The 27,906-nt window shown below is 39.1% G+C and overlaps 3 protein-coding genes across 3 annotated transcripts in view; all 3 read left to right on the top strand.

The window, feature by feature from the left end:
* Window positions 1–27,906, top strand: part of LOC111592235 (integumentary mucin C.1) — an 88,504-nt gene that overhangs the window by 13,734 nt on the left and 46,864 nt on the right. The window contains exon 2 of the mRNA XM_030226178.1: window positions 5,376–5,421. Within this exon, the coding sequence (XP_030082038.1) occupies window positions 5,376–5,421 (46 nt within the window). The remainder of the gene's footprint in view (window positions 1–5,375; window positions 5,422–27,906) is intronic.
* On the top strand, window positions 3,538–4,212 carry LOC111592220. The gene is made up of 3 exons (XM_023304296.2): window positions 3,538–3,598; window positions 3,658–3,977; window positions 4,033–4,212. The coding sequence occupies exons 1-3, from the start codon at window positions 3,538–3,540 to the stop codon at window positions 4,210–4,212; spliced, it is 561 nt and encodes a 186-aa protein (XP_023160064.2).
* On the top strand, window positions 25,909–27,247 carry LOC111592194. The gene is made up of 3 exons (XM_023304260.2): window positions 25,909–26,309; window positions 26,366–26,468; window positions 26,885–27,247. The coding sequence occupies exons 1-3, from the start codon at window positions 26,061–26,063 to the stop codon at window positions 26,953–26,955; spliced, it is 423 nt and encodes a 140-aa protein (XP_023160028.2). The 5' UTR covers window positions 25,909–26,060; the 3' UTR covers window positions 26,956–27,247.

The raw sequence follows: 27,906 nt of genomic DNA, 5'->3' as shown, positions 1-27,906 counted from the left end.
GACTCTGTCGAGGAAATTGAAAATTGATATTTTATGTAAGAACACATTTCAATGGAATAGAGGGGCAATCGTGGAAATTCGTCAAGGCTCTTTAAATGTCTAAGAAATTAAATTTTGTAGGTCAAAACTCGAGTCTTGTGGTCAGAAAGTAAGTCAACTAGGCGAAGCATTTTTGTTTGACTTTGTACGTTGTGCTGTTTGATTTTGTTTTCACAAAGGTTTTAGCCAATTGATTGGCTTCGACCGCCTGTTTGACTGTCAAGCTGCCTAGCTGCTTGGCTTCCTATGGCTATTGGCAATTAAGAAATTCTTGGCTATAACTATCGACGCTTTATAATTTTTATCACATACATTTTTTATCGCAAATATCACAACTTCATCAGCAATCAACAATCGACCAACAGCAGCAGCAGCAGCAGGAGCACCAGCAAACAGGCGAGCTGACAATTAGCCATAAAATTAGCTGCAACTCGGCTCAAGGAATGTGGCAGCCAAGGCAAATTGAAAACAATTTAAGTTATTTGCATATAAATGCAACTTAAGATGCGGCCAACAACAGCCACAGCCACAGCTCCGGCAACAACAGCAACTGCTGCACATTGGCCATGTTAACGTGCTGGGCTTCTGCTGTGCCCAGTTCGTTCATCACAACTGCATTAACCATATAAAATAAGCACTAAATAACACTTGTTCCGAATGGTCGACTCAGAGATACCCTTTAGCGCCTTCACGGCTACAATGCCAGTAAAAAGTTCTTTTGTCTAACCGGAACTTTCGTTTAAATTAGCTGAATGCTAAGCTTCTAGACGCAATCGTGGCATGCCGGACACAAGCTCCTAGCTTACAGAAGTAAAATACAAAGCAAACGCTTACCCATAGTTTTAATACCTTTATATAATCTTGCGTCGGCACTTTGAATTCATTTAAAAGAAACAAAAAAGAACTGTGAACCTGAGAACTGTAGCAAAAGTATTCAAACAAAAATCAACTTTCTCTGTCAGTTCTCAATTAAACGAAATGCGAATGTAATTTTTCATATGATAACTACAAATTAAATTAGTATTTTTTATCTTAAATTTAAATTATTTATTATACTTAAAGCAAAGCAATATTCTGCCAGCTAGTCGTTCACATACCCGAAGCATACAACTTACAGGGTATGTGGAATGGCGTGTTGCTGCAGCCAGTTGAGATAATACCAAGTGCATTGTCGTTTCATTAACTGAAGAATATCAACATTGATATCGCAGACTGAATGCGGCTGGTAACAAACACGCGCTGCCCATCGATATGTCTTTTATGATCTGAGTAATGCAATAGCAAAGTTAATACGAAACAATAATGAAATTAACTAGTGCATAAGACCTGAAGGTATTGCATTTCTTAAAAATCTGTATTTTTCGGGCATATTTCGAAGATTTATATTGTAAATTGTGGAAGGGATAGTTTGTTCAAACTTTCCACGCCACAAAATAATTCACATGTCAACAACAGGTTTTTAGCCGGTTACTAAATGGCAATTACCTTACAATTATATAAGCCGAATAGAATATCGTTCATAAGTTACAAGAATAGATCTGCTTATTTGTCGCGTACCAAGAGGGAAAACCCTTAACACTTTATCGAACGAGGGTAGCCAAGTTTCAAGCTTAAATAGCGAATAATTGCCCTACGTTCATGCACCTAGAGCAAGCCGGACTTTGACATCAAACTAATATACTCGTTGCAGTGCGTGAACGAATATAAAAACAGAACCGATAAATATTGTTTAGCGATAAAAGCAAATGCATGTGGCGCCTAGGCAAATCACTCACAGCTCTTTATATATAATTATATACGTACATCTATATACACACATATAAAAATATATATATCTATATACAAATATATATATATATATATATATATATATATATATATTGGTTGCGATTGTTATAATATTTTAGCCAAAGTTCAAACTACATTTCACGCCTAATTTCATTTGACAACAATCGAAAAAAAATACACTGAAATATTTTTACACATTTCGCATGCTGCATGTAGTGTGTATACATATATACACATACACATACATACACATATGCACATATGTATATGTACATATATATATGATATTATTTTTTTGCTTTTTAGGTCGGCGGTTGCGGGCGCTGTTGTTAATTTCAGACATAATTGCAAAGCGACAATTGAGTCGGGGGAGGGGTCGGGGCGTGGCAGAGGGGCGACTGGTTATGACAGCAGCAGGCGGCAACGGCAGCTGCAAAGCTCGACTTGCCGCCGTCTGTGGGGCATTTGAATAATTTGCAATTAAACTGCAAGCTCTGAATTCAGTTGGAGCAATCAACAGTCAAAAAACGAGAAGAAAAAAAAAGCGGTAACAAACGGCTGAGCATTTCTTTTTAAGTCGGCTGTAAGCCGTGGCGTATGCGTAATATTGCATTTAATTATTTGTGAAACAAGTTTCGGACGTCGTCCAGTTTGCGCTGGCTTGGCCTCGAGAATGAATCGAAATGTCCGCATCCATCAGCTGTCCGCGCTTCACAGTTTGCCGTTGTGCTTGATGAAGACAGCAGCCGCAGACGCAGCCGCAGCCGCAGCCGGAGCCAGAGACCGGTCAAAACCAACACCCAACTGTGTTTCCAATTAAACGCCGCTTTGACAAACAACGACAATGACAGCCCCAGCAACATCAGCAACAACAGCAACATCAGCAACATCAACGTCAGTTGCATCTGTTAGATGCAACAACTTTCAGTTTGCTTTACGGTTAGCTTGTCAGCTGCAGTTGACTCCGCCAAAGAGCCAAAGAAATTGAACTTGAATGTTTATGTGGCAGGCGCTTTAACTCAGTGTGGGGGGTCCACGCACACTCACACACACACACACGCGAACACTCGCACACAAACACCTGCTCAGCAGCACAGAAAACTTCAACTGGCAGCAGCTCAATTCGTTTATTCAACTGTCAACAAGTTGTCAATCAATTTGAAGCTGTTGATAGCCTGATTGAAAGCATTTGATTGATTGCTAGACTCACACTTGATCAATTGATTGGTTCAATCGACTTGACAACGGCGCGAAAATGCCGTTGGCTGCAAACGTTTTTTGCAAACTGTTGTCCATGTTATTTGGCGAAGTATTTACAAACTTTTTTAAGCTGATTTCGTGTCGAGTTTTGTATTTGAAACTGGTTTAAGTATGATTGAAACCGCTTCTAAAATTTGTTTACCAAACTTCAGATCCTAAGCTATCCAGCTAAGCCAATACGAAAATTGTATCAAATACAACTTTGAGCAAGCAGTTTGAAGTGCTCTTTGAGTATGAAATTTCATTATAATAACTTCATTCCAAGCCACTGAAAACATCTGCGTTGCCTCATTGCTTCCGGTAGTATAAAAACAAACTAATCACTGATCAAGATTCTAGTTAATCTAATATTAAGCTGACTTCCCATTATTAGCTCATTACGAGCCGTACTCATTTGCCAGTTAGTACAATATGCTTTTATTGATTCTTTGAAACGGCAGCCAGAAAGTCATGCATCTGCTCTTGGTTCACGTTCTGCTGGTGGCAACAACTCAGTTGCAGGCAGCTCTGAGTAAGTGGAAATGAATAGTTTCTACACATAATACACCCAATCGTATTTCACTCTTCAAGCCATGTCGTTGCGTAGCAAATTCACAAACGTTAGCTACGAGTACAACACCGACTACTATATGGGAATGAAGAGTTGGCTTACGGCCGAAGGATATCTAAATACTGATGTGTATGTAAATCGAACTCTACCGGCGACCTTGCGCACGGCTATCACTGTGCAGTTCCAGATCGAGAACTCTCTGAACTATTACACTCTATTCAACTATGACGTAGACACTTGTAAGTTACTCAAGGATCAGGCAAAGAGCAGCTTGCCCGGCGTCTGGATTCGCAATGTACGCAAGTACGGCAACCTCTCAGCCATCTGTCCCATGAAAGCTGTAGGTGGCTCCACGTGGAGAATGGCGAGCAGAATTAAAAGTATTCATATTCCAGGGCTACTATGATTTGCGCAACTTTCATCTGGAGGACAAGAGCATTCCCGTGTATCTGCGACCTGGCCACTATCGTCTACACGATATAAACTACTATGGCAAAAATAATGCCAATGGCAATACCAAGGCCAAGCAGCGCAGCCTGGTCTCCTCTATCGTTTTGCAAATGCAGTTATATTAAAGTTGTCTAAAAAGCAAAGCCAATGCAGCCTCACTTCATTAACTGGACTCTTGGCCTACTGGCCAAGTGTGCCAGTGGTTGCCATGTGGGTAGGGCTAACAAGTTTTCACTGACCAAGGTTCCTATGAACACTTAGCTAAGTCATGACCTGAAAGTAAGTTTCAAAATTTAATATATAAGCCGTAAGGTCAGAAGGTCTTGTAGAAATAATATCTGCATTGACACAAGTTGCCAGATAAAATATCTAAAATACATTTTAAGTTTCAGTTGAATGTGGGTTCAATGTGGGCTTAAACGGCAGAGGAAATGTTGCCAGTGTGGCTTCAAATAGCTTATTCTATAATGAATTATTATTTTTAAATATTAAACTAAACAAGTATTGTAACTGTAGGCACGTCTTGCCAATGCTTGGCCATGCGCTGCCTGATTACATAAGAATCTGAAGGTCTTGCCGCAAGCCATTTGAAAATGTGTCTGTCGAGCCTTGGGGCAGACAGCATTTTGCAGCTTTTACAACATTCCTTAGCCCTGCTGTAACGCTTTGGTTTCCGCTGACAGGAGCAGCAGCCGACACTGGCCAGTTACATTGGACTCCTTGTGCACTGCCTTTTGTTGGCCAGTCTGATATTTATACGCTGCTGCTGTGGCAGCATTTGAACTAATTGCATAATAAACTCCAGTGAATTTATTGTCTAGAATTTATCGGGCGACTTGCACTCCTTTCGAGCCATTTAATAAACGTCAAACAGTCTGTCACAGCAGCTGACTTATAGTTAGCAAAAAGTGCGCTTACGTGCTCTAATATCTTGTCAAATGTGTGGGCGTTAGAGCCAGCTGCTTACATTATGAGCTCAACTTACCCAAGAAGGCGTCAGAGGTGGAGCCTGGGGGAAAAACCGCCAAAAACTCTATCTGAAAAAAACAACAAAAATAACGCTAATTGAAAAGGTAGCATAAATTTCAAATGCTTACAGGCTGTTCTAGCCAAACGTAACGTTTTTTCATAGTTTCATTAAATAAGCTTGTAATAGCAAATTGTCAAGTGGCATCTAAATCACACGGCCGCCGGGGAAATACATTTGCTAAAAAACTATATTTAACATTTAACTCATTTATATATAATTCTATAGTAAACACTTATTAAGCTTGTCGTTTGCTTTCAGGTTACCACAGTTTACGGTCTATGCCAAGATTATTTACCTCCTGATGGTGAGTAGCTAAATACCAACTCCTGAAATAATAAATCATAAGCTGAATAAATTGTGAAAAGCCAAGTAAATGAAAGATGCGAAAATCTAAATGTCCATCTGAAAGGACTTTGCGAAAAGTTTTGATGAATTTAAAAAGGTTGCCAAACTTTAATAGTTGAACAGCATTTGATTTTCGAAGTCTGCAGTTAACGTATGATAAGAATCTTAATCAGACAAGGGATCACACAACTAGGGAGACGACGAACGAGCCAACAGACTCGTTCCACTTGGTAAACAAGTATAAATATACACAGGGAAACACATGTTTTCTACTCGTGTGTAATTTTATCAAATGAAGTGCCTCTACGATTCGTTACATTGTTTTTGCTTGTGTAATTCATACACACATGTAGTATATGTGTTCTTTTGTTTATTGATATTATCGCATATTATTTGAAGAATGTAATATTTCATACTCATCTACTTAACATTCCAACGTATTTAAAAAGCTGGCAAGTTATGTCACCGTAAACAATTTAGTTGGAAGAAAACAAGCCCCAACCCCAACCCCAGCACCGCCCCAGCGCCAGCTGTTGATGATAACCCATCAAAGTTATGCCAAGTATTTTATCGGATTCGATTGACATTGCCCTAAAAAATATCAATGGAAATGAAAATACAATAGTCTAGTGATATGTATTGACACTTGCACTGGCCAACATCAAATATTTGCCAAATTTATCAATCATAATAAAGTGAAGCATACGAAAGAGGTACAGGCTCCCGCAAATACCCTGTAAGCACAGCTGCTTAGTGATAAAGTAGATTGGCTTGTAAGTAAAAGCTGAAAGTTCTATATCTCATGCTATTTACTAGACCTTCATCACAACTGCATCTCCATATCTATATATAGTGTCTGACTGCATATGGGTTGAGCCCCTCCAAAGCATAGCACTTGTTCCTTTGAACTTAGGTTCGATGTGCCAAAAGGCAGAAGCTAGCCAGATTTGGCTTGAGGTCTCTTAGCTCCTGTGGCTTTCTTTGGCTTCGATCAATCTCTGGCACAAACAGTTTCCGAGGTCAAGAAGCTGACTGAGTAAATGGAGTCATTCAGACTGCATTCCATTCACTTAAACAGGGTATAATAAAGAATGAATACAAGTACAGCGGAAATTTGAGGTAAATAATTATTAAAAGCCAACAACAGTTTGCTAATTAAATTATACTGTTTGTGCGAAAGCTCTTTACATATTAATTTCACATATGAATGTATTTACCTTTTTTTTGTTTTTTATTTTAATTTATTTTACAATCAATTTCAAGTGCGCCCCCCGAGGCGTGAGTGCTTGGCTTGTGTCTGGGGCTGTCTCCGCTGTTAATGTGCCGAAATAAATAACTGAGATGTCTGAAATTCCTTGGGCATGATACAACTTGGCGACGTCTTAACAAATTCCGTTTTATGAATCTACAATATTTGTCATTCTGTTCTTTTTTCTTTATTTTCTTATTTGATAAACCATGCGTGGAGTCTTTCCAACTCTTCACTTCAATTTGTTTGTTCTAAATGAACTTTTCGCAAATTATCTTTATATATATATATATATATATATATATACATTCCGGTATGCGCTAGCCAAAGGCTTCTCTTCTTATTCCTCTTCTTCAAGGCATTTGAATTATTCAACGCTTTCGAGTGTTTTGAGCGTACTCGAAGTGTTTGCTGCGCCTGGGGCACATTGGGGCTGAGTGTGTGAGAACTGTTTGAGCCTCTTCAGTTCAAATTGGTCAATTGTAAAAATGCCTTTCACCGTTTTTAAGGCGAGGACGGAGGAGCAGACCAGCTATAAGTCAAGTGCCGGCCAAAAATAGACGAAATTCGCAAACTTAATTAAGCGCAAAGCAATTTATTGTGCGCAGATGAATATGTAAATATTTTTGCTACGTTTGAGCAATGAAATCACATTTAGTGTATTATTACTATATGAAAAGGTAAAGCTAATGCTATTTTAAATATTTTAATTTCAATTATATCTGAATATATACAATTAAAAAAAAATGTTGATTTATGAATTCGTTATTCAAACTATATAAATTGAAGCAGAAATCGAAAGTTTTTTGGGTTTTTGGTATAAACTGACCTAAAATTTCTTAGACTCCGAAAAGATAATTGTGCTGGCTCACTCAGATCAGTCAGTCCATATATATATATATATATATACATATACATTAAATATATATTTATAATTTTATATCTTTAACATATTCAAAGCACATCTTTGATATACAAGATGTATTTAACTAATCAGATCTAAGACATTTTATAAATGTTTTTTTAGCTTCAACTCAGTTATTAAATTCTGTGTTAAGGAAATGTGTTTCTTAATATATATATAAATATATATATATAGACAAAAGTCAATAATTTATAAGTTTATTTTAAGTGGCGAGTTGTATACTTTCTGAGAAGCAACTAATTAACTCATAAATAAAATAATAACCTAAGTTAGGGAGAAAAATATATTATTTAATTTATAATATGGTATAAACAAGTTTTACCCGATCAGTGCTAGTTTATGATCCGTTGGCGATTTACACTTTATATGTAATTTAAGACTTTTTATGACTTACTAAATGCACATTTAGAGAATTGGCGCACAGCTATAAAATACAAAATCACTTTTTGCCATGCGACAGAGATAAATTATTTCATAAATAACAAATTTATTGAAAACTTTTGCCAAATCGTTAGTCACAGCTATGCAGCTACAATAAATCCGAGTGCGGTCGAGTGTCTTTTTGATATCGAATTGAATTGATTCCAGCCTGAAGCACAACGCATAACAAATAGCCGAAGCTTCGTTTTTAATAAAGCTAATGCAAGGAGGTCTATTATTAATGCCAAGGGGTTAATATTATGTGTGCTTTAGGTACACAATTGAACAAATAAATGGGCAATCAGGGGTTAAATTAGCAGCACTTTTAATAGAGCTGAGCAAAGACTTCTGGATTGCACCACAATTCTAGCTGGGCCAAGAGCTCAACAATGAGTCAGCGCTATTAATACAGACAGTCAGTCAAACAGTCAAACTGTCGGACTGTCAGACTATCAATTAGCTGTCTGATAACAGGTGTAATAATATGGAAATTCTGGGAAATTTTAAAGTGCTTCATTTTGATAAAAATCCTATCAAAAATTCGCATCTGCATATACTCGTGTGTGGAACATAATATACATGATTCATAGCACTTGGAGGCACGATCCAGAGCTCCATATCTATTCTAGAGCTCTTATCTGAGTAATCATATATAAATGATATGATTCCTAATTTCACAATGCCACGCGCAAATTTTTAACAAAAGCTCACGGCTCTATTTCTGATGAGAAAACTTGAGTCTTATGCTGAGCAAATAGCTAATATGAATCGTATTCAATTAGAGCAGTTGCTGAAAGTAATGCTTAGGGAACTTAGCAGCAATAGAGTAAAAATTTTCAATTTTTGAAAATGTTAAATATTAGATGTGGCTAGCTGTTAACAACACATGCTTTCAGATTGGACAGATCTGTATTTAATATTTAATTTATTACTTAAATGCAATATTATATATTATAGTATGAATAAGAAGTGTCTTCCTGTAAATCTGCATTTACAAATCGAAATAATAATTGTTGAGTGCTCATCAAACAGTAGAATGTTTTCTACAGCTTGAAACTTTGAAACTTGAATAACAGAGCCTTTGAGAGAAGTAAAAGCATTTGGCTAACACTGCCGAAGTAACATTTATTAGACTGTGCCTGTGTTTATCTACCAAGTTAACAGTTGTCAGGCTGTGTGATTAAGTAAAGCATGAGCTGTGCTCAATGATAGATACATAATGCATGTAATAACTGTTGTAATAGCTTTCATAACGGGCTTAATTACACTCTGGTACTAGAAAATCCCTATTATTGCATTTGCAAACACCTTTAATAAACCTCTTTCTGGGTTCTATGATATTAGATTTTGAGCCTCGTATTAGCAGATTATTGGCAAGAAAATCCTTTTGGTCTGAGCTCACCTAACTCAACAATAGACAAAGCACAGTGATTTGAATTTCCACAAGAAACATTTTTATTTCTTAAATTAAATTTTGCTCACACATTCACATTTGACTAGAGTACCTCCTAAGTAGAACTGCACCGGCTGCCAGCTTATCGCACATTCTCCAAGGAACTGCACTTTCTCACAGCGAAACTGAAGTTTTTATAGCGCCAGATTGTAATGGTCTGATAAAAAGTGATTTACATAGCCAAATTGCATGGTGTGAAAGCAGCGCAATTTATGCAAATTGAGCTCGCCTTACAAGCCACTCGACACCGAAGGCCAACAGTGCCAGGGTATAGCCCAAAATTGCAGTCTGTGCGCCCCAGATGAGATCGCCCGATTGCATAGCATTTGGCACCCACACCTTGCCCAGGTCAATCCAGCGCACATGTGGGTATACTGTGGCAGTCGTAGGGTATTCTCGACTGTTCCGATTACTTGTGTCTGTTGACGCAGCTAAGGCGTCCAGTTCTTGGTAGCAAGTTGCCACTAGAAGCAATAAAATTGATTTCATCATTGCGTTTGTCAGCCACAACTTTCACTGACACTCACCTAGAGGGTCTCAGCGCTTTTATAGTCCTGCATTAGCCGTACTAATTACCAATAATTAACCTAACCCCACATCAATTAATGAGCAACTCAACAAAAAGAGCTCATAATATGCTCAATCTACCTATAGCCAGGTAGAGTCAGTTAGTCCACACATGAAGCACACAGCATTCATTATTCCTGCTTCGAGTTCAGTCTGATATTCTTAGCATCCTTAAACAAGAGTTGCCAGACTTTTGTACAGCTATGGGTTGCCATTCGCTTATTAGATTTACCAGTTCTTTACACTTCTTGTTTCTACAAAGCCCTCATATCTCCACAATTCGACTTGAATGCTCAGCAAGAGCATGCAGACTTTGCTTTCATAATAATTTCGTGTGTTTTTTTATTAACTTTTACAGTTTGTTATTAGGTGGTTGTACTTGCGGCCTTAGTATACCCGAAAAGGTGTCCCACAACCGCGCTTATCAAGAAATTATTTCAAAACGCTAATTGAATTGTCAATAGATGGTGAACCATTTCGAGGGCTGGCCACGTTGCCTTTGGCAACAAGCCAAATGATAGCAACAAGAAGAAGAAGAAGAACACGAACAAAGATAGCTGTAGATATTAACCATATGTACTGCTATGTATTGCCATTATAAATTCCCAGAGCTCTGTGTTAGTGTGCCGTCGTGTATTCGACTCTTATTGCATTTGCCCAGATAACAACTTACAGTTCGACGCGCATTTAGCAGAGTTGCCACACAGTCGAATCGCTATCGCAGAGTTGCCACATGAATAAGCTAATGTCGAAGATAATATGCATATGGTTCAGATAGTTCAACGTCATCTATAGTTTTGCTTTAAATTCTCCCTATATTCAGTGAACTACAAAACGATAACGATTAGGTATATATTATTTTGAAATAAGTATGTTTATGCATTTATTTAGTGTTTAATTCGTGTTACACCACAGCAAAATATATTTCCGCGAAATCAATGCAAAGTTCTCAGTGTCTTAACTGCTTTTATTACCGGCTTTGTTGTTGTTGTTAATGTAGTTGCTGTTGTTTATGACGGGCTCGCTTATAAGCCCAGTGGAGCGCCAATTTAACAATGTTTTGATTATAAGCGGAAAGTTTTTGTTATTCAACGTATGTGTCGCGTTTTAAAAACGTGCACAGCCAACGATAATACCCAAAAAAAGAAGTACACATATATGTAGATATATACGAGTATTATATATGCACGAGTATAAAACGTGTTTTTTACGATCGTCATGACGGGCATTGATAAATGGGGCGTATCGCACCATTTGTTATGGTCAATAATTACAGTGGGCTAAAACCTTGGGTGGGAATCCTGCAGACACTGGACGGGCACAAGCCTTTGTGTCAGATTTACAGTCGCCAATGCGACCTATCGACTCTGACCCACAAAGCAAACAAGAACTCTCTCACTCTCCCTCTCTCTTTCTCTATCTCTCTTTATCGATATGAGATATGGCATGATCCACAGCGCTGCCTGTTCTGGCCATTCGTTGAAATTTGGAATTGAAATCAAGAAACAAACAAAAACAATAGGAAAATCATTGAAATACTTAAGACCCAGCTGATGTCCAAGTGCTTGATTTATGCGTCGGCACATTCGATTGTAGAATCAATTTTCGCCTTAAAAGGCTTTTGCTGTTTGAAAAACTTTTCCGGCTATCACAGGACGGTTTCCGTTTCAATACAGGCAACTAGCCAGTGCGGCGAAAGGCCCGCCTCTCCCGCCCTTCTGTGTGCCATTTAAAATATGCCGCTGTTGACTCTGCTAATGTCTGCGCAAATATTGCACTTTTCTTCTTCTTGTTCTGCGCTTGATTGAGCCCAAGAAATGAACGAATGGGGGAGCTCGAGGTGCGACGTAGCCTTTCATATCTGAGGTTGATGGCTTGTCAGTAGTCGCCGCTGATAGTGCAGCTAGACACTTTAATTGTTACCATTATGCGGGATATCACAATTTGCAGTTGGCCTTGCCCATCCAGCTCTATATATAGTGGGCTGCATCTTCTTACTATATATTAGCCACTTTTATCAGACAAGCCTTTCCAAGCATTCCTTACTAAGCCCCTAAGCTAATTGGTATGCATTGTTCCAAGTGTTATACATGACTGTTATATGCTCACTGTTATACTGAACTGTTATACATAATTAAAACATTGCCTTAACGATTTACAAGCAGAGCTCAGACTATAAATAGCTACTACAGTTAGGTGTATAATAGTACCTAACTGTGATATACAACTGTTTAGTGTTAATATATATTTACAGCTGTTCTATACAGTAGAAATCTACTCTTGTAGAGTACCCCAATTCGGCTAGGTATGAGTATATATCTAACATATCAAGTTAAAAATATACACAATCATTAGAAACGAATTCGTGTTGACACAAAAATATATTTAAAATCTGAGCTGCTTATCTAAAGACAATTATCGTTTCATTTATACCCATAAGCCCAAATAAAAAATAAAGGCAGTCAACCCATCCCATATGCTATCATTTCGGGAAGCTTATAATTTGCCAATCATCCAAGTTGTATAAATAAAGCAAATTCCCTACTTTTTTGTGGCCTCGTGTTGACATGAGCTATTTGCGTGCTGTCTTATCGAGCTGATGTCTATTAATATACAGTAAGAAATGAAATGCAATCTCGCTGTTTATAGATATAGATAAATCGCATAAAATGCTTTTATTCTTATGGCATTGGGTCAAGAGCTTTGACAACAAAGGAGACAAGTGAGGTTCGTTTGGATTTTCAGGTATTTCGCATGCAAATGGCATGTCTGGAATGTTGTCTGCTGTGGATCGTTAAGATAACTGTTAGGCTAGGGGTTCTCGCCTGGCCCTGTAAATGGCAATGCTTGGGGTAACGGTAAATGCAGGTGTGTGTGTAAGAGTTTACAGTTTTTAGTCCCCAAGGTGTTAATTAAAACAAATTGCGCATGTGTTCCGGGCAAGACATTCAAAAACCCCAACAATTACGATATATTTTCTTTAGTAAATATGTCTTATTGTTATTTTTGAATATATTTTAATATATTTTTGATACCCTATAGTACCGAAAATCAGTCAAAATGTGCTGGCTTTAAGTGAGTTTGTATCTTGCATAAATATACAAATTTCCGATCAAATGTTAATACTAAGAGAACTCAGAGATCGTAAAGAATCCTCTCTATCTTATAATTATTATCTAAATTGTTTTTAATATGTATTGATCATGAAAATTATTAAGTGAGAAGAGAACTCAAAGATCTCAGAAACAGAAGGGATTTGAATCTGAAGTGTATTCAGTCTATGTTTCACAGCTTGACCAACGCAGTGGAAATAGTTTCCTCTTAAACTTAAGACTAGCTATCCTCCAAGAACCATATTTAAAGGGTATCTCTAGTTAAGCACACTCTTGCAGATAAGACCTAATTGTTTAAAATAACAAATTGGTCTGGCAAATGTTTTTTTTTTGTGCCTAACGCTCTGGTTTATGTAAATATTTATGAACGGCGCAAATTGATGGGTGCTGGGCAGTGGACCCCAAATAATGGGTCTGACATATACATAGTATATACATATATTATAAATAGGTGGAATTTTAAGCTAAAGTCTGTTCGGAGATTACTGTTTTTGTATGCGATAGCGATACTCGAACATTTAATGCCAAATGCAAAGCGCAAGTGGTAATTATAATTTATAAAATAATAAATGTTAAGCAAACATTAGATTTATCAATTATTGGCCATGCGGCTGGCCCTGTCACATTCACATTTAAGCTATCTTTTGCATACCCTGTACATGTTGGGAGCAGCTATGCAATGGGTACGATTGGGAGTTATAGCAGGCGGAACCGGAAGCTACATCCATGAGCCCTATCGACAACTGCTTAGCCTATCTATGCATACATATATACATACATGCATATATACATATCTGTATATACATATATATATAGATTTACGTACATATATACAGATATTTTCTATTTCTGTTTGGCTCCTTACGCATGCGCAAACTGAGCTATAAATTGTCGATAAATTTATTGTGATTTCCACATGCCCAAAATCGACAAATATTCATGTATCGATTAATATCGATAGCCCTTTTTATTCGAAGCCGTACTATTAGAGGCATTTAGCATGCATTTCAACGTACTACATATAATATGAAGTATGTTTCACTTTCCAACTAGTTGAACATACCCGGCTGGACTCGTTTTCGCTTATCGGGAATGCTAAACGATTGCCAAAAAGCTGGTCAAATGCTTTATACCAACTGGTCGCAGATCTTCATTAGCCTCGGCCCCGCGCAGCCGTCCCGCAGCTCCTTGCCCGGCGCTCGGAACTGCGTTGTGGCCTGTCTCGTAATCTTATCACAAATATAAAAAAGGCAGCGCTGCTCTTATTGATTAATAAAAAAATATAATAAAATAACAAAAAATATGATACTGATACTAAATTATGTATCTAAAGTGGGCAGGCGAGCCCATGCACCGGCGGTCAGGCAGTCCGGTGGTCCGGCTGTCTGTCGGTCTGTCAGACTGAAGTTTTATTTGAATACCTGGCGCTTGTTGGAAGGCAAACAGAAAGACATTGTTATTGTTATTGTTACTGTCATAATATTAGTGTGCGGCCAAGATTGCGGCGCACTCCTTTTCCAGCTATCTGTATCTGACACGCATTTCTTTCGACGCCGCCTTGTCGTCGCTGATGTTGATAAAGTGGGTGGCATTGAATGACATCGACAGGTCCAATAGTCGTCTCCCAATGTTTCCTCTTACACAGCGCGAAACCGAATAGCTAATATATATATTGAGATATATTTATATGTATATATATATATATAGTGAGAGAGAGAGAGAGGGAGACACACTTCAGCTACTTCGTAGTCTCCATTCTTTTGCGCACTTAGATAAGAGCTTTAATTTTTTCGGTATGCCATTAAAATAAAATGATAAAACGCTCTTGGGGGTGGAGGGGCAAAGGGGAATCCGTTGTAGCTATTGAAATACTATACAAGTTGTGTTCAGCCATGTGCTCCATTATTAACATTGTTATTAATAAATTATATTTAAAATAAAATGATATCAAAGAGACTCAGTTCAGACAGATGATCTTTTAAATGAAATTAGGTCAGATAATCCGTCATATTTAAAGTCACTATATCCTAAAGTGTGAAATGCATATTCTTGCCTTTACTCTACTATTCCACTTTTAATTAGTCAGGCAATCAGCAACAAGAGCTCAAGCAATGAGATAATGCTGGAGAACCCCAAAACGTACACCACTTTCACTTATATTGCGTGCTCCACACCCACAGAGCCTACGCTAAGAGTCACAATACCCAACCAAGTTATGTCAGCTGCAGTTGACACACTTAAGATGAAGCGCAGGAAGAAGCTTTTGATTGTTGGCTGTTGGCTGTTGGCTGTTGGCTGTTGGCTGTTGGCTATTGGCTGTTGTTGAGCGCTCTCCCTTTTATTTTACAGCTGGGCATTTATCAAAACTCAAACTTCCGTTCAGTGTATAAGTTAACTTATAACACTTAGTTAGCTTATAACACTTAATGTAAGGTATTATTCAACACTTATTATCGGGTGCTAGACAAGTTAAGGAACAGCCCTGGCAAGGGCAACTCTACTTACGCCGGTGAGGCTATGATTTGTAAAAATATAGATCAGTCTCGTGTTTTAACTCGTACTGATAGGACATGCTAAAAATTGGTGTCATATAAGTAAAACTAAAAATAGTGAATATAATAAGAAAAACCAATAAAATTAACTGTTTCGATTATTCAAAAAAGAACAATTAAAAGCAGGGTTAAAAAGCGTTCTTCCAGTAAACCGCTTAAATAAATATTCACTCCGTCATTTGCTCGTTAAATGGCTTATTTCATTGTCTGAGCCCGAGGCCAGCAATAAGAGGCACAGTCGCCTCTCAACCTAACTTTCAGTCACCACAGGACTGGAAATCATATAATTGGCGCCCAACGTGGGGCGGACTCCACAACCAACAACAATTAAGACAGCAGCGCGGGAGCTGCAATTGACAGATCTTATAAAGGGATTTTTTTTTTTTGTTTTGTGTTAGTTGAATCTTGTAAGTGGATACTCTAGCCAAAATTTTTCTTCAAACACAAAAAGTGTTAAAATTTATTTTATAAAAAAATAGCTAGGACTAGCGAGTATTTTATATTGCAATTGCATGTAAAAAAAAAAAAAAAATTAATGATCAGAACCAAGTGAGAGTGACTACTTTGGGAATTTTAGTGGCAGCAATTGATCATTCAGATCGTCAATAAAATTACATTGTGTTACTTTCTGTGTGTCTGAAGTTGTGCATGCAGTTCTCGTAGTTCAGAACTGCGACGTAATTCGACCCATCTTCTGACGGCCCGTTTTATTTTTCGCGACCACTGACCTGCGCATGTCTCGGTTCAACCAATAGAGAAACCCTCGCAGGCAGTCTAGCGACTCAGATTCCGACTGTGCAGTTCTCCCACCATCAGGTAGAATGGATGTAGATCAGCTTACGGAAGTAATAAGGACGGCTATCAGCAAAGCTTTAGCCGAACAGGCTGCTGTAAACCAGCAGAGGGAGCATGCATTGACTCAAAGAATTAATGAGTTAGCTGAACAAATAGCAGATGCATCCCCATTAGTTAGAAGTTCTTTTTTGAAAATGCTGAAGACCAGACAAAAGGCCTTTGCAGACCCAGACGAGACGTTGCCGTATAACACATCAGTCGTGGCTACCATTAGGACCATAGATGAGCAACCGATCTATACCAAGCTTTACCCATATCCAATGGGAGCGGCTGATTTCGTTAATAAAGAAATCAAAGATCTACTAAAGAATGATATAATTCAAAAGTCCGTCTCTCCCTACAATAACCCAATATGGGTAGTAGACAAGAAGGGCACTTATGAAGCGGGCAATAGGAAAATGAGGTTGGTAATGGACTTTCGTAAACTTAACGAAAAAACCGTGCCGGACAAATACCCTATGCCAAATATATCAATGATATTGGGGAATTTGGGGAGAGCCAAATTCTTTTCAACATTAGACCTCAAGTCTGGTTATCACCAGATCATACTCGCTGAACGCGACCGTGAAAAAACCTCTTTCTCTGTGAACGGGGGGAAATACGAGTTCAAAAGACTCCCCTTTGGATTAAAGAATGCAGCAAGCATTTTTCAAAGAACCATCGACGACATACTGCGAGAGCAGATTGGCAAATTTTGCTATGTTGATGTCAATGACGTAATCATCTTTTCAGAAGATGAGGAATCCCACATTAAACACGTGGATCGGGTCCTAAAAAGCTTATACAAAGCAAACATGAGGGTCTCCGTCAAAAAGTCACGTTTTTTTAAGAAAAGCGTGAACTTTCTTGGTTTCGTAGTCACCAGCACTGGCACCACGACGGATCCTGAAAAGGTTAGGGCAATACAGGAGTATCCAGAACCAAAAACGCTGTTCGAGGTTAGATCATTTCTAGGCCTCGCAAGTTATTACAGATGTTTCATTAGGGACTTCGCCGCAATAGCAAGACCCATCTCGAATATCCTGAAGGGTGAAAATGGAACAGTCAGTAAGCATAGGTCCAGAAATATAAAGGTTCAATTCTCTGAAGTGCAGCAGAGGGCATTTCAGAAGTTGCGCGATATTTTGTCATCCGAGAATGTAATGCTCAGGTACCCCGATTTTAAGAAGCCATTCGATCTAACGACCGATGCTTCGGCTCACGGCATAGGTGCAGTTTTGTCTCAAGAGGGTCGTCCTATAACAATGATTTCAAGAACATTGAAGGACAGTGAGGTTAACTATGCAACCAATGAGAGAGAGTTATTGGCCATTGTATGGTCACTTGCCAAATTAAGGCACTATTTGTATGGGGTGAAAGACATTAATATCTTCACTGACCATCAACCCTTGACCTTCGCAGTTTCGGAATCTAATCCAAATGCGAAAATCAAAAGGTGGAAAGCGCGCATTGACGAGTCTAATGCACGTATCTTCTATAAACCTGGCAAGGACAATCTGGTTGCGGATGCCTTGTCAAGACAGCAGCTCAACGCTATAAATGAGCAAGAAATTGAGTCCTGCGCTGCAACGATCCACAGTGAGGTATCTCTCACCAACACCATTGAGACGACAGACAAACCCTTGAACTGTTTTCAAAACCAGATAGTGCTAGAAGAGGCGCGTTTCCCCTTAAAACGAAGTTGTATTCTTTTTGGAAATAAGAAACGCTACTTGATCAGCTATACATGCGTCGAATCGCTGCTAGACGAGCTCGAAGATGTAGTCTCACCCAAATGCGTAAATGCTCTCCACTGTAATTTACACACGCTTGCAATGATACAAGATGCATTGGTGCGAAGATACCCAGCCACAAAGTTCTGGCATTGCAAAAATCGCGTAGTGGACATATTTGCGGTTGGAGAAGGAAGGGAAATCCTCACAGTCGAGCATAATAGGGCCCATAGGTCTGCACAGGAAAATGTTAAGCAGGTACTCTCGGAGTACTACTTTCCACGGATGGCAAAAATTGCCAAGGAAATAGTACAAAACTGCAAAACATGTGCTAGGGCTAAGTATGATAGACACCCCAAAAAACAAGAGCTTGGAGAGACACCGATCCCCTCACATGTAGGAGAGATGTTACACATAGACATTTTCTCCACTGACAAGAAATACTTTCTCACTTGCATCGACAAGTTCTCTAAGTTTGCTATCGTCCAACCGGTCGCTTCAAGAACCATTGTGGATCTGAAGCCAGCCGTAATGCAACTTATGAATTTTTTTCCAAAAGCCAGATCCATTTACTGTGACAATGAACCGTCATTGAATTCAGAGACCATCATGACTATGCTCACAAACAACTATGGGGTCAGCATTTCAAATGCACCACCATTGCATAGCATATCGAATGGACAGGTTGAGCGCTTTCACAGCACTCTGTTAGAGCTAGCCAGATGCATAAAGATCGACAAAGGCATAAATGACACCGTAGAAGTCATTTTACTGGCCACAACCGAATACAATAAGTCGATCCATTCGGTCATCGACCAGAGACCAGTTGATGTGGTTCAGGCGCACTCTGATGAGCCACAAGAGAAGATAGAAGAAAAGATCAGAAACGCTCAGACGACGCTCAGAGCTAGGGAGAACGCAAAGCGGCAGAATAGAGTCTTCGATGTTGGTGACAAGGTTTTGGTCAAGTCCAACCGACGGCTCGGAAACAAACTCACACCTTTATGTGTCGAGAAGGCCGTGGAAGCAGACCTGGGGACCGAGGTCCTCATTAAAGGAAGGGTGGTCCACAAGGACAACCTAAGATGACTCCCTTGTTTTTTTTTATTACACCTTTTTTTTAAGCCGCTAGGCAATTTCGAATAAGTTAGATATAGTTTTCTATTTACCTTTAGCCACTTGGCATAGTTTTTATAAAACATTTTGGTGGCGGGTACACCCGATGCTGGTGATTTAGAGCAGACTAGGTCCACTGAAATGCGACTAATGAATGCCAACAGTAGACGGATAGAAGTAAACACTGAGGTTCAAGACCAACTTAACCAGTTAACATTTGCTGTCAGTGGAGTTCTCGGGATAGCCAAAACTCACAAATTGATTTTATTGATTTATTTATTTGAAACACTGAAACACTGTCCAGAAACAGAATGCGGACGATGGAGTTGCAAAGTTTAATGCTTGCTATTACTCTCGCGAAGGCTCATTGTTAGCCCAAACATTTTGGACTCCTCAGATTTAAAATCAATTTGGCTAGAGGAATCCATCAACACTATACATTTTATAACCAAATTCCCAAAAATTAAAAAAGCCTGCAGAAAAATTACGATTTATCCTGTCGTCCACAAGAACCAGCAACAGCTCTATTCGCCCCATAGTTGGATGCTAAGCCAGAACCACAGCATGCAAATCTACAAGCGGAATCGTTGAGGAAACCCCCTTGTTCACGGCACCACCACCAACAGTAGAAGCTCATCAGCCAGCAACAACTAACGAACTCTTCGCGGCGGCAGAGCCAAGCGACTCTTCATCCATACTAGAACCAAGTCAAGAAATCCCCAAAACACCGCCAACTGCATTAATTCAAGAAGTTTCACAGCCACAGGTTGCTCCAACCGCTGCCCATCTCTGTCGACACCTGCCACGGCTGCCGGCTCATCCTCATCCTCATCGGCAGCGGCGTCACGTCAACTGCAGCTGCCGGCATTGTCGGCAGTTGCCGCACGGCAACAGCAGCTACTGCTGAACGGCTCTCTGAAGAGCAAGACGAAGACATTTCCTGCGTATCGAGCATCGGTGCGCAGCGAGAGCGACGACAAGGAGTACAGGGCGGCTAGCAGCAGCAGCAACACGATACCGACGACGGGCAAAAGTCGGCCAAGATCAGCGGCAAGAACTGTAACAATCTGCTGCACAACGCCGGCAATAAGCTAAGCGTGAGCAGCAACTCCTTCGGCCTATACGCAGCATCTGGCATCATCGCCCAAGAGCCCTGTCTCCAGCAACGGCCATCTGAACAAATACTGCCTGACGGACTTGACGCGCCGCAAGGCCGAATTCAATCGCCAGCTGAGCGCGCCGACAGACTACACACATCACTCGTCCAGTAACGGCTCATAGCATCGCTGGAGTGGTGGGACACAGTCATCACGGCCATCACGGGCACGTGCACGGCCAGTCATCGACGGCGCCAGCCACACTCAAGTCGCTGCAGCTGCACAACTTTGGTGTGCATCATCCGATGCCAAGGCTCACGTCCACGTCGGGCACCAACAGCTTCAACAGACGCCACATACGTAGGCGCAAGAGCAAGCTTAGTAAGCGCCTGCTGAACGGCGATAGCGAAGAATCAGTACGCTGCTCATACTGCTCCGTATTGAATGTGAATGAGAACGACTTGCGGATTTCATTCGAGAACACCTGCACCGACTCGCTGGTCACCGCTGCTAATATGCGACCAAGGAACCGAAATGGTGCACTTTGATGATGTGTCGTTGTACGGCACTCCGAAAGAGGAGCCATATGCTGTGCTTTAATCTGCATTGGCTTCACTCTTTGGTGGATCATCGACGCAAAGAAGTCCGCGAAGCACTTGCGAGGAGTCGTCGCTGGAATTGGGTCGGTCGAGGACGACCTTACACTTGAGGGGGGGGTAGTTAACTTATAACACTTAGTTAGCTTATAACACTTAATGTAAGGTATTATTCAACACTTATTATCGGGTGCTAGACAAGTTAAGGAACAGCCCTGGCAAGGGCAACTCTACTTACGCCGGTGAGGCTATGATTTGTAAAAATATAGATCAGTCTCGTGTTTTAACTCGTACTGATAGGACATGCTAAAAATTGGTGTCATATAAGTAAAACTAAAAATAGTGAATATAATAAGAAAAACCAATAAAATTAACTGTTTCGATTATTCAAAAAAGAACAATTAAAAGCAGGGTTAAAAAGCGTTCTTCCAGTAAACCGCTTAAATAAATATTCACTCCGTCATTTGCTCGTTAAATGGCTTATTTCATTGTCTGAGCCCGAGGCCAGCAATAAGAGGCACAGTCGCCTCTCAACCTAACTTTCAGTCACCACAGGACTGGAAATCATATAATTTATACGTGCTGTGTGAGGCGGAGGAGGCAGCCAGAACCATCCGAGACGCCCTCGCCCAGCCAGCCAGCCAGCCAAACTGCTGTGTCTGGCAGGCGGCATATTTTTTGTTGACAACTCAGAACCGGCTGTTTATGATGATTATTTCAGTTACAGTCAAGTCATAAGATATATGTATCCATGAGATACAGTGAGAGAGAGAGAGAGAGAGAGTGAGAGAGTGTACCGTTATAAAGATCACCTTGCCAGTGGGCGGTTATTTGAGCTGGCAACAATGCGAGTGCATAATTACTTATTGTTTATTTCCTGTGACATGCAACGCGCATGCCGACGGAACGTTAACTAGTATACAACAAACAGAAAATAGGTCTACGGTCTTACCCATATTAAATGCCCCACACACACCTAGGAACATTGCAGAACGCATTTTACGTTATCTTCTTGTGGCCCGTGGCCCATTGAATCGACCAATGTGTGGTAACATCCGCTTAAATGCCATAAAGGCTCACAAATTCTATTGCGAAGTATATTTCCCATACCCTGACCAGGGCATTAACATTTTGTGAACATTTTGTGCTGTAGTTTGATCGTTATTTGAACCTCTTTCCTCTTTTTACTGCACCTTTACCATATCGTACAGCTCTTGCTATGACAATGTCTTGTCTTCAAAACTGTGCATTTCTAAAAGCTATATTTGCCATCTCTGTCTGTCCCATCTGTAGAATGCCCCAAATCGGTAAGAGTACTCCAACTTCGACTTGTCATAAAGTGAAATAATAGAATATAGAAATAATAGAATTTTGCTATCTAACATTTATTTTAAGTATAATTATTTTCAATGGTCTTCCATATAAAGCTGCAACGCCGTAATATTCCCATGCTCTAAATAAAGGTCAGCTGACTATGGCTAGATTTATTATATTATATTAGCATAGTAAACAAGCTTCGGATACTTTGATTTTGCTGTGAATCCCATATAAATGCGTGACTGTCAATATGTATATTACTATACATCATTTTATTCGGTGTTTACTGTATCGTTTATCAGTTATCATCAAAATAACCGTGACTTAAATTATCGGGCAAAACGCGTCAGTCACTGCGAAAAAATGTGAGGAATTTGCATGTGAACCACCTGTTACCGATACCCTTGGTCAGGGCTTTACACATTTTCTGTTTGCTTTGTATTTATACAATAATATCGATATATATCGATCTGCTCATCAGCTCTATACAACTCTGTTACTCTGCATATGAATTCAGTTATACTAATTACACTTAGTGCAGAAAGCTTCAAAAAGCTTTGAATCAAATTTGTTTCCTTAATTAATGTAATGTAAAATGTATCGATACTCAATAAACGATTATATAATAATATCTGCATATACTCAGCAATATTATTCTTCTGCACCTTGTATGTTACTGTATCAACTCCAATCCATATATACATCCATATCTCAACTCACATGCCTCTTAGCAGTCTTTAAGCGATATTTATTTCAGGAGAACTGTCATTTCTCAAGAATTCCTCTAGTGTATTTGTATTTCGTCACTTGGAAAAGACCAACCAATAATTTTCTATGACTTTTGCACTGAGTTATTGGCAATCGAATTGCACGAGAATCAAATCAATTAACGCGCTTGTCAAATAATTTGTTTTATTCTGGATTACCAAAGCTAGCAATATTTATGTTTGGCGATAAAAAGCGCGCGAGCTTGGAGTTCGAAAAAAAGTTAAAAATAATTATAAGAAATAGACATAAAAAGCCCACAAAAAGCTTTAAGCTGTGGCACACGCCAGCGTTTCTAATTATCTCATTCTGTTAAATGTAATTGAAACTGTTAATTTCCTGTCAGCGGCTTGTCAAAACGAGTATCTGCCAGGTCTGATGGGCGCTCAGCGGATACAGCTACAAATGCCCATGGATACCACCAGGCGCCAAGCTAGAAATGTGATATATGTATGTATTCCATCCAAACTTTGACCATATCTATTTTAACATGCTGAGCGCATCGTTTCTATTTCGGGTTGGTCTTAAAAACCTATTCATTAGACTTTAGTTTTTTTGCAAATAGCCTCAAGCCGAAATGTGCGCTTAACTATGTCCAATGGGCTAGAACTCTTCGAATTTTAGACTGTCCAAACTTTATCAGTTGCGTATTGCGGCTTAGGTCAGTTGAGGGCTAATTTTGGGCATTGCTTTCTGGATCTGCGTAGGATCGACATTGCGACAGAGCCAAAGCCCTGAAGAAGATGGATGAGACAGGAGCCAGCAAGAATGTTGCATAAATTTTTATGCACATACATCTATCATTTCGTACGATCCAAAATGAATCGCTTATGCAAAACAAATTTGACTGCTGTATTCGAAACTAAACCTGACGAAGATTCATGAGTGGAACCTGTTCAAAAGGGGGGATTTGCCAAATAAGTGAAGTGCTGAGCCTACCAAATTGATCGTTGTTTCCTGTGGGCAAAACAACCAGCCAAGAATGTAAGTCAAACGAACAATATATGGAGCTGGTTCAACTAATGATTTATGGGATGAACTTGTTCAATTGACCTACCCATTTCCCAACATATCTTATGCACATATTTATTATCTGTTTCTTTATACACGAAAAATTTGTACCTTTAAGCGAATCTAATCTTTATTTCGACTAGTGCGCCCACTGAAACTGAACACTGATGATAGAGCCGGTAGGTTCTTGAACTAGCTCTTCAGATAAACTGTTCACATTTTGTGCGTTAATAGTTGTCAATTTATTGATTAAAAATGATTACCAAATACCCAGCAATAATGTACAAATTTGAAATATAGAAATGTAGCCTGAATCCAATTATATATAAATATATAACTGTATATCTTTGTTTTATGCACGGAACTGATTCACAGATCTATGTATATATATTTACTGGTGCAATGAACCAGTTCAGTTCGTTAGGTACCGCCCTTATTGTAGCAAGTATGCCAGGGTATTGCGTTAATATCTGAATCACAACTGCACGCCCAGACGCCGCTGCTGTCAGTTACACGACATGCTAACTCAATTAAAATTCCATTGCCGATAAATGAAGTGGCTGCTTGTAGAGCAGAGGTACATTCCCGGCCCCACACCGAAAAAAAATACAAAAAAAAGGAAAAACAAAAAGAAAAGAGTCAACAGCAATTGTTGCGGCTTGTAAAAGCACTCAAAGATACTAACCACCACTCACGCGCACAATTTGCAGTGCCAAAATTGTTATCAAATAGTATAGTATTGTGCCGACATACCACAGTGCCAACGACCTTGTCCAGGGCTCACTCAATGGGCTGCACCACCAGCAGCAGCGACGCTTGCCGACAATTCTTATACAACATACCGAACTGCTTCGGACTTTGAACACATATTACTGTCTTGACGAGGCATAATTGGGACCATAATCGATCAAAGAATGTATTTTGATGTCCTCAACTGTCACAGGCCGGATTTGAAGCGCCTGCTAACACTTGAGAAAAGTACTTCTGAGGTGGGTCGCAAGCCCTCGAACTGATTGTTTAACGCTGATAAGGAAAAAACCTTAGCTGACATACGAAACGAATTATTCATTTCTTTTTAAATGTGATTTGTTGGCTTTTCGCGCAATTTCAGTTTGACAGATCTTTTTCGATTACCTACACTACATGCGATATTTTGAACTTTGTACTGTGAGTAAAACGAACTTTGATACTTCTGACTATGGAAGGCCCGAATGCACACATGGTAAGTTCCCAAGCAACTGGTATATATGAAATTCAATTTAATGCGCATTACCATAGAACTGCCTTATACACAGTGTATGTCCTTTGCTGAATCTATAAAAAAATAAAGATAACAATATTTAAAAATATCCGACTAGCAAATACCCTGAATGCCAAGCTTTTCTGTTCTTTCAAACATATAATCCTCTTTGCTGTTGCAGGACAGCAAAATACCTAATATATAACTAGTCACATATACTCACATAGTTGTTATACATTTTGTGGAGGATTAATCCGATTAACATAAATATAAGTATAGTCTTTATGACTTTCAGTTGTATACATCTTGACAACTCCATTATACATAGAATTGCAATTGGGAATGAGCTGAAGCTATAAAAGATACTACAGAAAAGCAGACCCAAGCATGGTCAAACATTCGTCGTAAAACAGTCCTTTGAAATGTCTGACAAAGTAAAATTTTGAAAATTATCTGCGGAACTTGTCAGACATTAATTATAAATAGAATAGAAAATTAAAAAGTGAGAATTGAGAAGTTTTATAGGTTTTTATTGCTGCTATTGTTCAGCCTAACTAAATTTTAAATAATTTGAAAAACATTGTAAAGGGAATATAGAACTTGGTGCAGCATGCGGCTAATGAAATGTTGCTGCTGCATATCGTTGCAATTCGGGACTTTGATGTTCGGCTGCTTATTTGGCCTGGTCGATTTTTACCTAGGAAGCCTTGGCGTCTATTACGTGTCTATTGATGAGATGCCAAAAAAAATAACTGTCTTTTTTGATAAGATGGACGCACGGCTATGCGTGTTCTGGTTCGCGGTAATATATTACATAATAGCATTCAGTGACCTATTGCTGATTGCTGGAGCAATGGCGGTAAGCAAGACAAGTCGAATGGAAAAATTCCATTAATCACTAAAGTCACACTACAGAAAAACCCGACCTGCTTGGGACCCTGGCTTATAGTAAATTTTATAGTTCTAATTTGTACTATAGCTACGGTTTTACTGAGTGTCCTTGCGGTTGTAAGAGTTGGTAAGCAAACTAATCCATTGGTCAGGTACCGCAAGGTGATCGATAGCGATCGACGGTATTTGAAGTTATCGATAGTTGATCGAAATTTTAATATTGCATAATGAAAAAGCTACATTGATCAATTAGTAGTTGAATGAAAAAAATATGAAGATCTCATTTTTGTAGATCGATTATCCTTACTATTTATCTTTTCGATAATTATCAATATTTACTTTGATAATATTAAAATGATCGATTGCATAACCAAAAATGATTTCTATTGATCGATTACTCTAGGAGGAACTGCTGTTTTTTAATTTTCAGCAATACTCAATAATACTCGATATCAGCTATCGATTTTCTCTGTACCGACTATCGATAGCTTTTCACTTTTATCTCAATAAATATTCACAAATTTGTAAATTATCATTCCATAGGAATACTCTTGTATGCCATATTAGTGGTGAACTCTTTTTATGACGAGCTTACAGCCGGATTATTCATTTAATTAAGTACTGCAATTATGAGTGAACAAATTAAAGTTTACGTGTAATTTGAATTGAAATGATGGGATCCTCGCGAGACAAGAATGGGGGACGAAAACAGAGGAGGAGAAGGGTCTGTGTGGGGAAACCGATTTCAAGCCGATGACAAAATGCTGCTGCGCTTTTATAAACAGGATTAAGCGATAATGAAACTGCACTTTTTTAAAATGCCGTCAAAAGCTGCGCTTAAGACTCATTAAAAATCCATTAAACTCGATAATAAAGAACAGCGCAAGAGGCGAGAAAAACAGACAACAAAAAAATACAATTTCGTTAATAAGCTTTACACCAAAGTGCTTCGCCTGAGAAATGGAGCACTTGGCGACAGTTTTTGGGGCAGTCGGAAAGGGTCAGCCACACATATATGTACACACATACACGTATAAATCTCATGTGTATATATAACTCATCCAACAGTCAACTGCCGGCCACTTAAAAGTCGTCTCATTTTGGGGCCCTTGTGAGTGCATTTCGATGTTGCATATGCAAATAAATCATTCCATTTCGAATCGAAGCGAAACGGCAACAGCGCCGAATCGCCTCTGCCACATGAGGTATGCAACATGTGCAGCTCAACTTTGAACTGAACTTTTGCACAATGGCCAAAAACACTCAAAATAAATATCTTTCGAGTGTTTGTGCCCGACTGTAAATAGATTATTACTTAAGTGCACATTACATAAATATAAATGCAATTATCTTACTTTTCTGAGCTAATTGCTAAATACGGTTTGTGCAGTGAATATGAATGAATGTAAATACATTTTTGAATATTACAATGACTGGGCGAGAAGCGAACAGTTATTGTCTATTGAATATCCACTTGAGCAGATCCATTCCTCAACTGATTAATATAGTTTCCAATAAATCAACGTCTGCTGAGATATAATTGTTGGAACAAAAGGAAACATTTT

Source organism: Drosophila hydei, unplaced genomic scaffold (genome assembly GCF_003285905.1).
Source record: "Drosophila hydei strain 15085-1641.00,03,60 unplaced genomic scaffold, DhydRS2 tig00000060-arrow-pilon, whole genome shotgun sequence".
NCBI lineage: Eukaryota > Metazoa > Arthropoda > Insecta > Diptera > Drosophilidae > Drosophila > Drosophila hydei.
Note: the sequence above shows the minus strand (reverse complement) of the source record. Positions and strands in the feature narration are given on the sequence as shown.

Coding starts and splice junctions, on each gene's coding strand:
- LOC111592220 (XM_023304296.2), top strand. CDS start 3,538: ATGCATCTGCTCTTGGTTCACGTTCTGCTGGTGGCAACAACTCAGTTG. Junction 3,599..3,657: donor TCAGTTGCAGGCAGCTCTGA/GTAAGTGGAAAT, acceptor TCACTCTTCAAG/CCATGTCGTTGCGTAGCAAA. Junction 3,978..4,032: donor CCATCTGTCCCATGAAAGCT/GTAGGTGGCTCC, acceptor TTCATATTCCAG/GGCTACTATGATTTGCGCAA.
- LOC111592194 (XM_023304260.2), top strand. CDS start 26,061: ATGCGGCTAATGAAATGTTGCTGCTGCATATCGTTGCAATTCGGGACT. Junction 26,310..26,365: donor TGATTGCTGGAGCAATGGCG/GTAAGCAAGACA, acceptor GTCACACTACAG/AAAAACCCGACCTGCTTGGG. Junction 26,469..26,884: donor CCTTGCGGTTGTAAGAGTTG/GTAAGCAAACTA, acceptor ATCATTCCATAG/GAATACTCTTGTATGCCATA.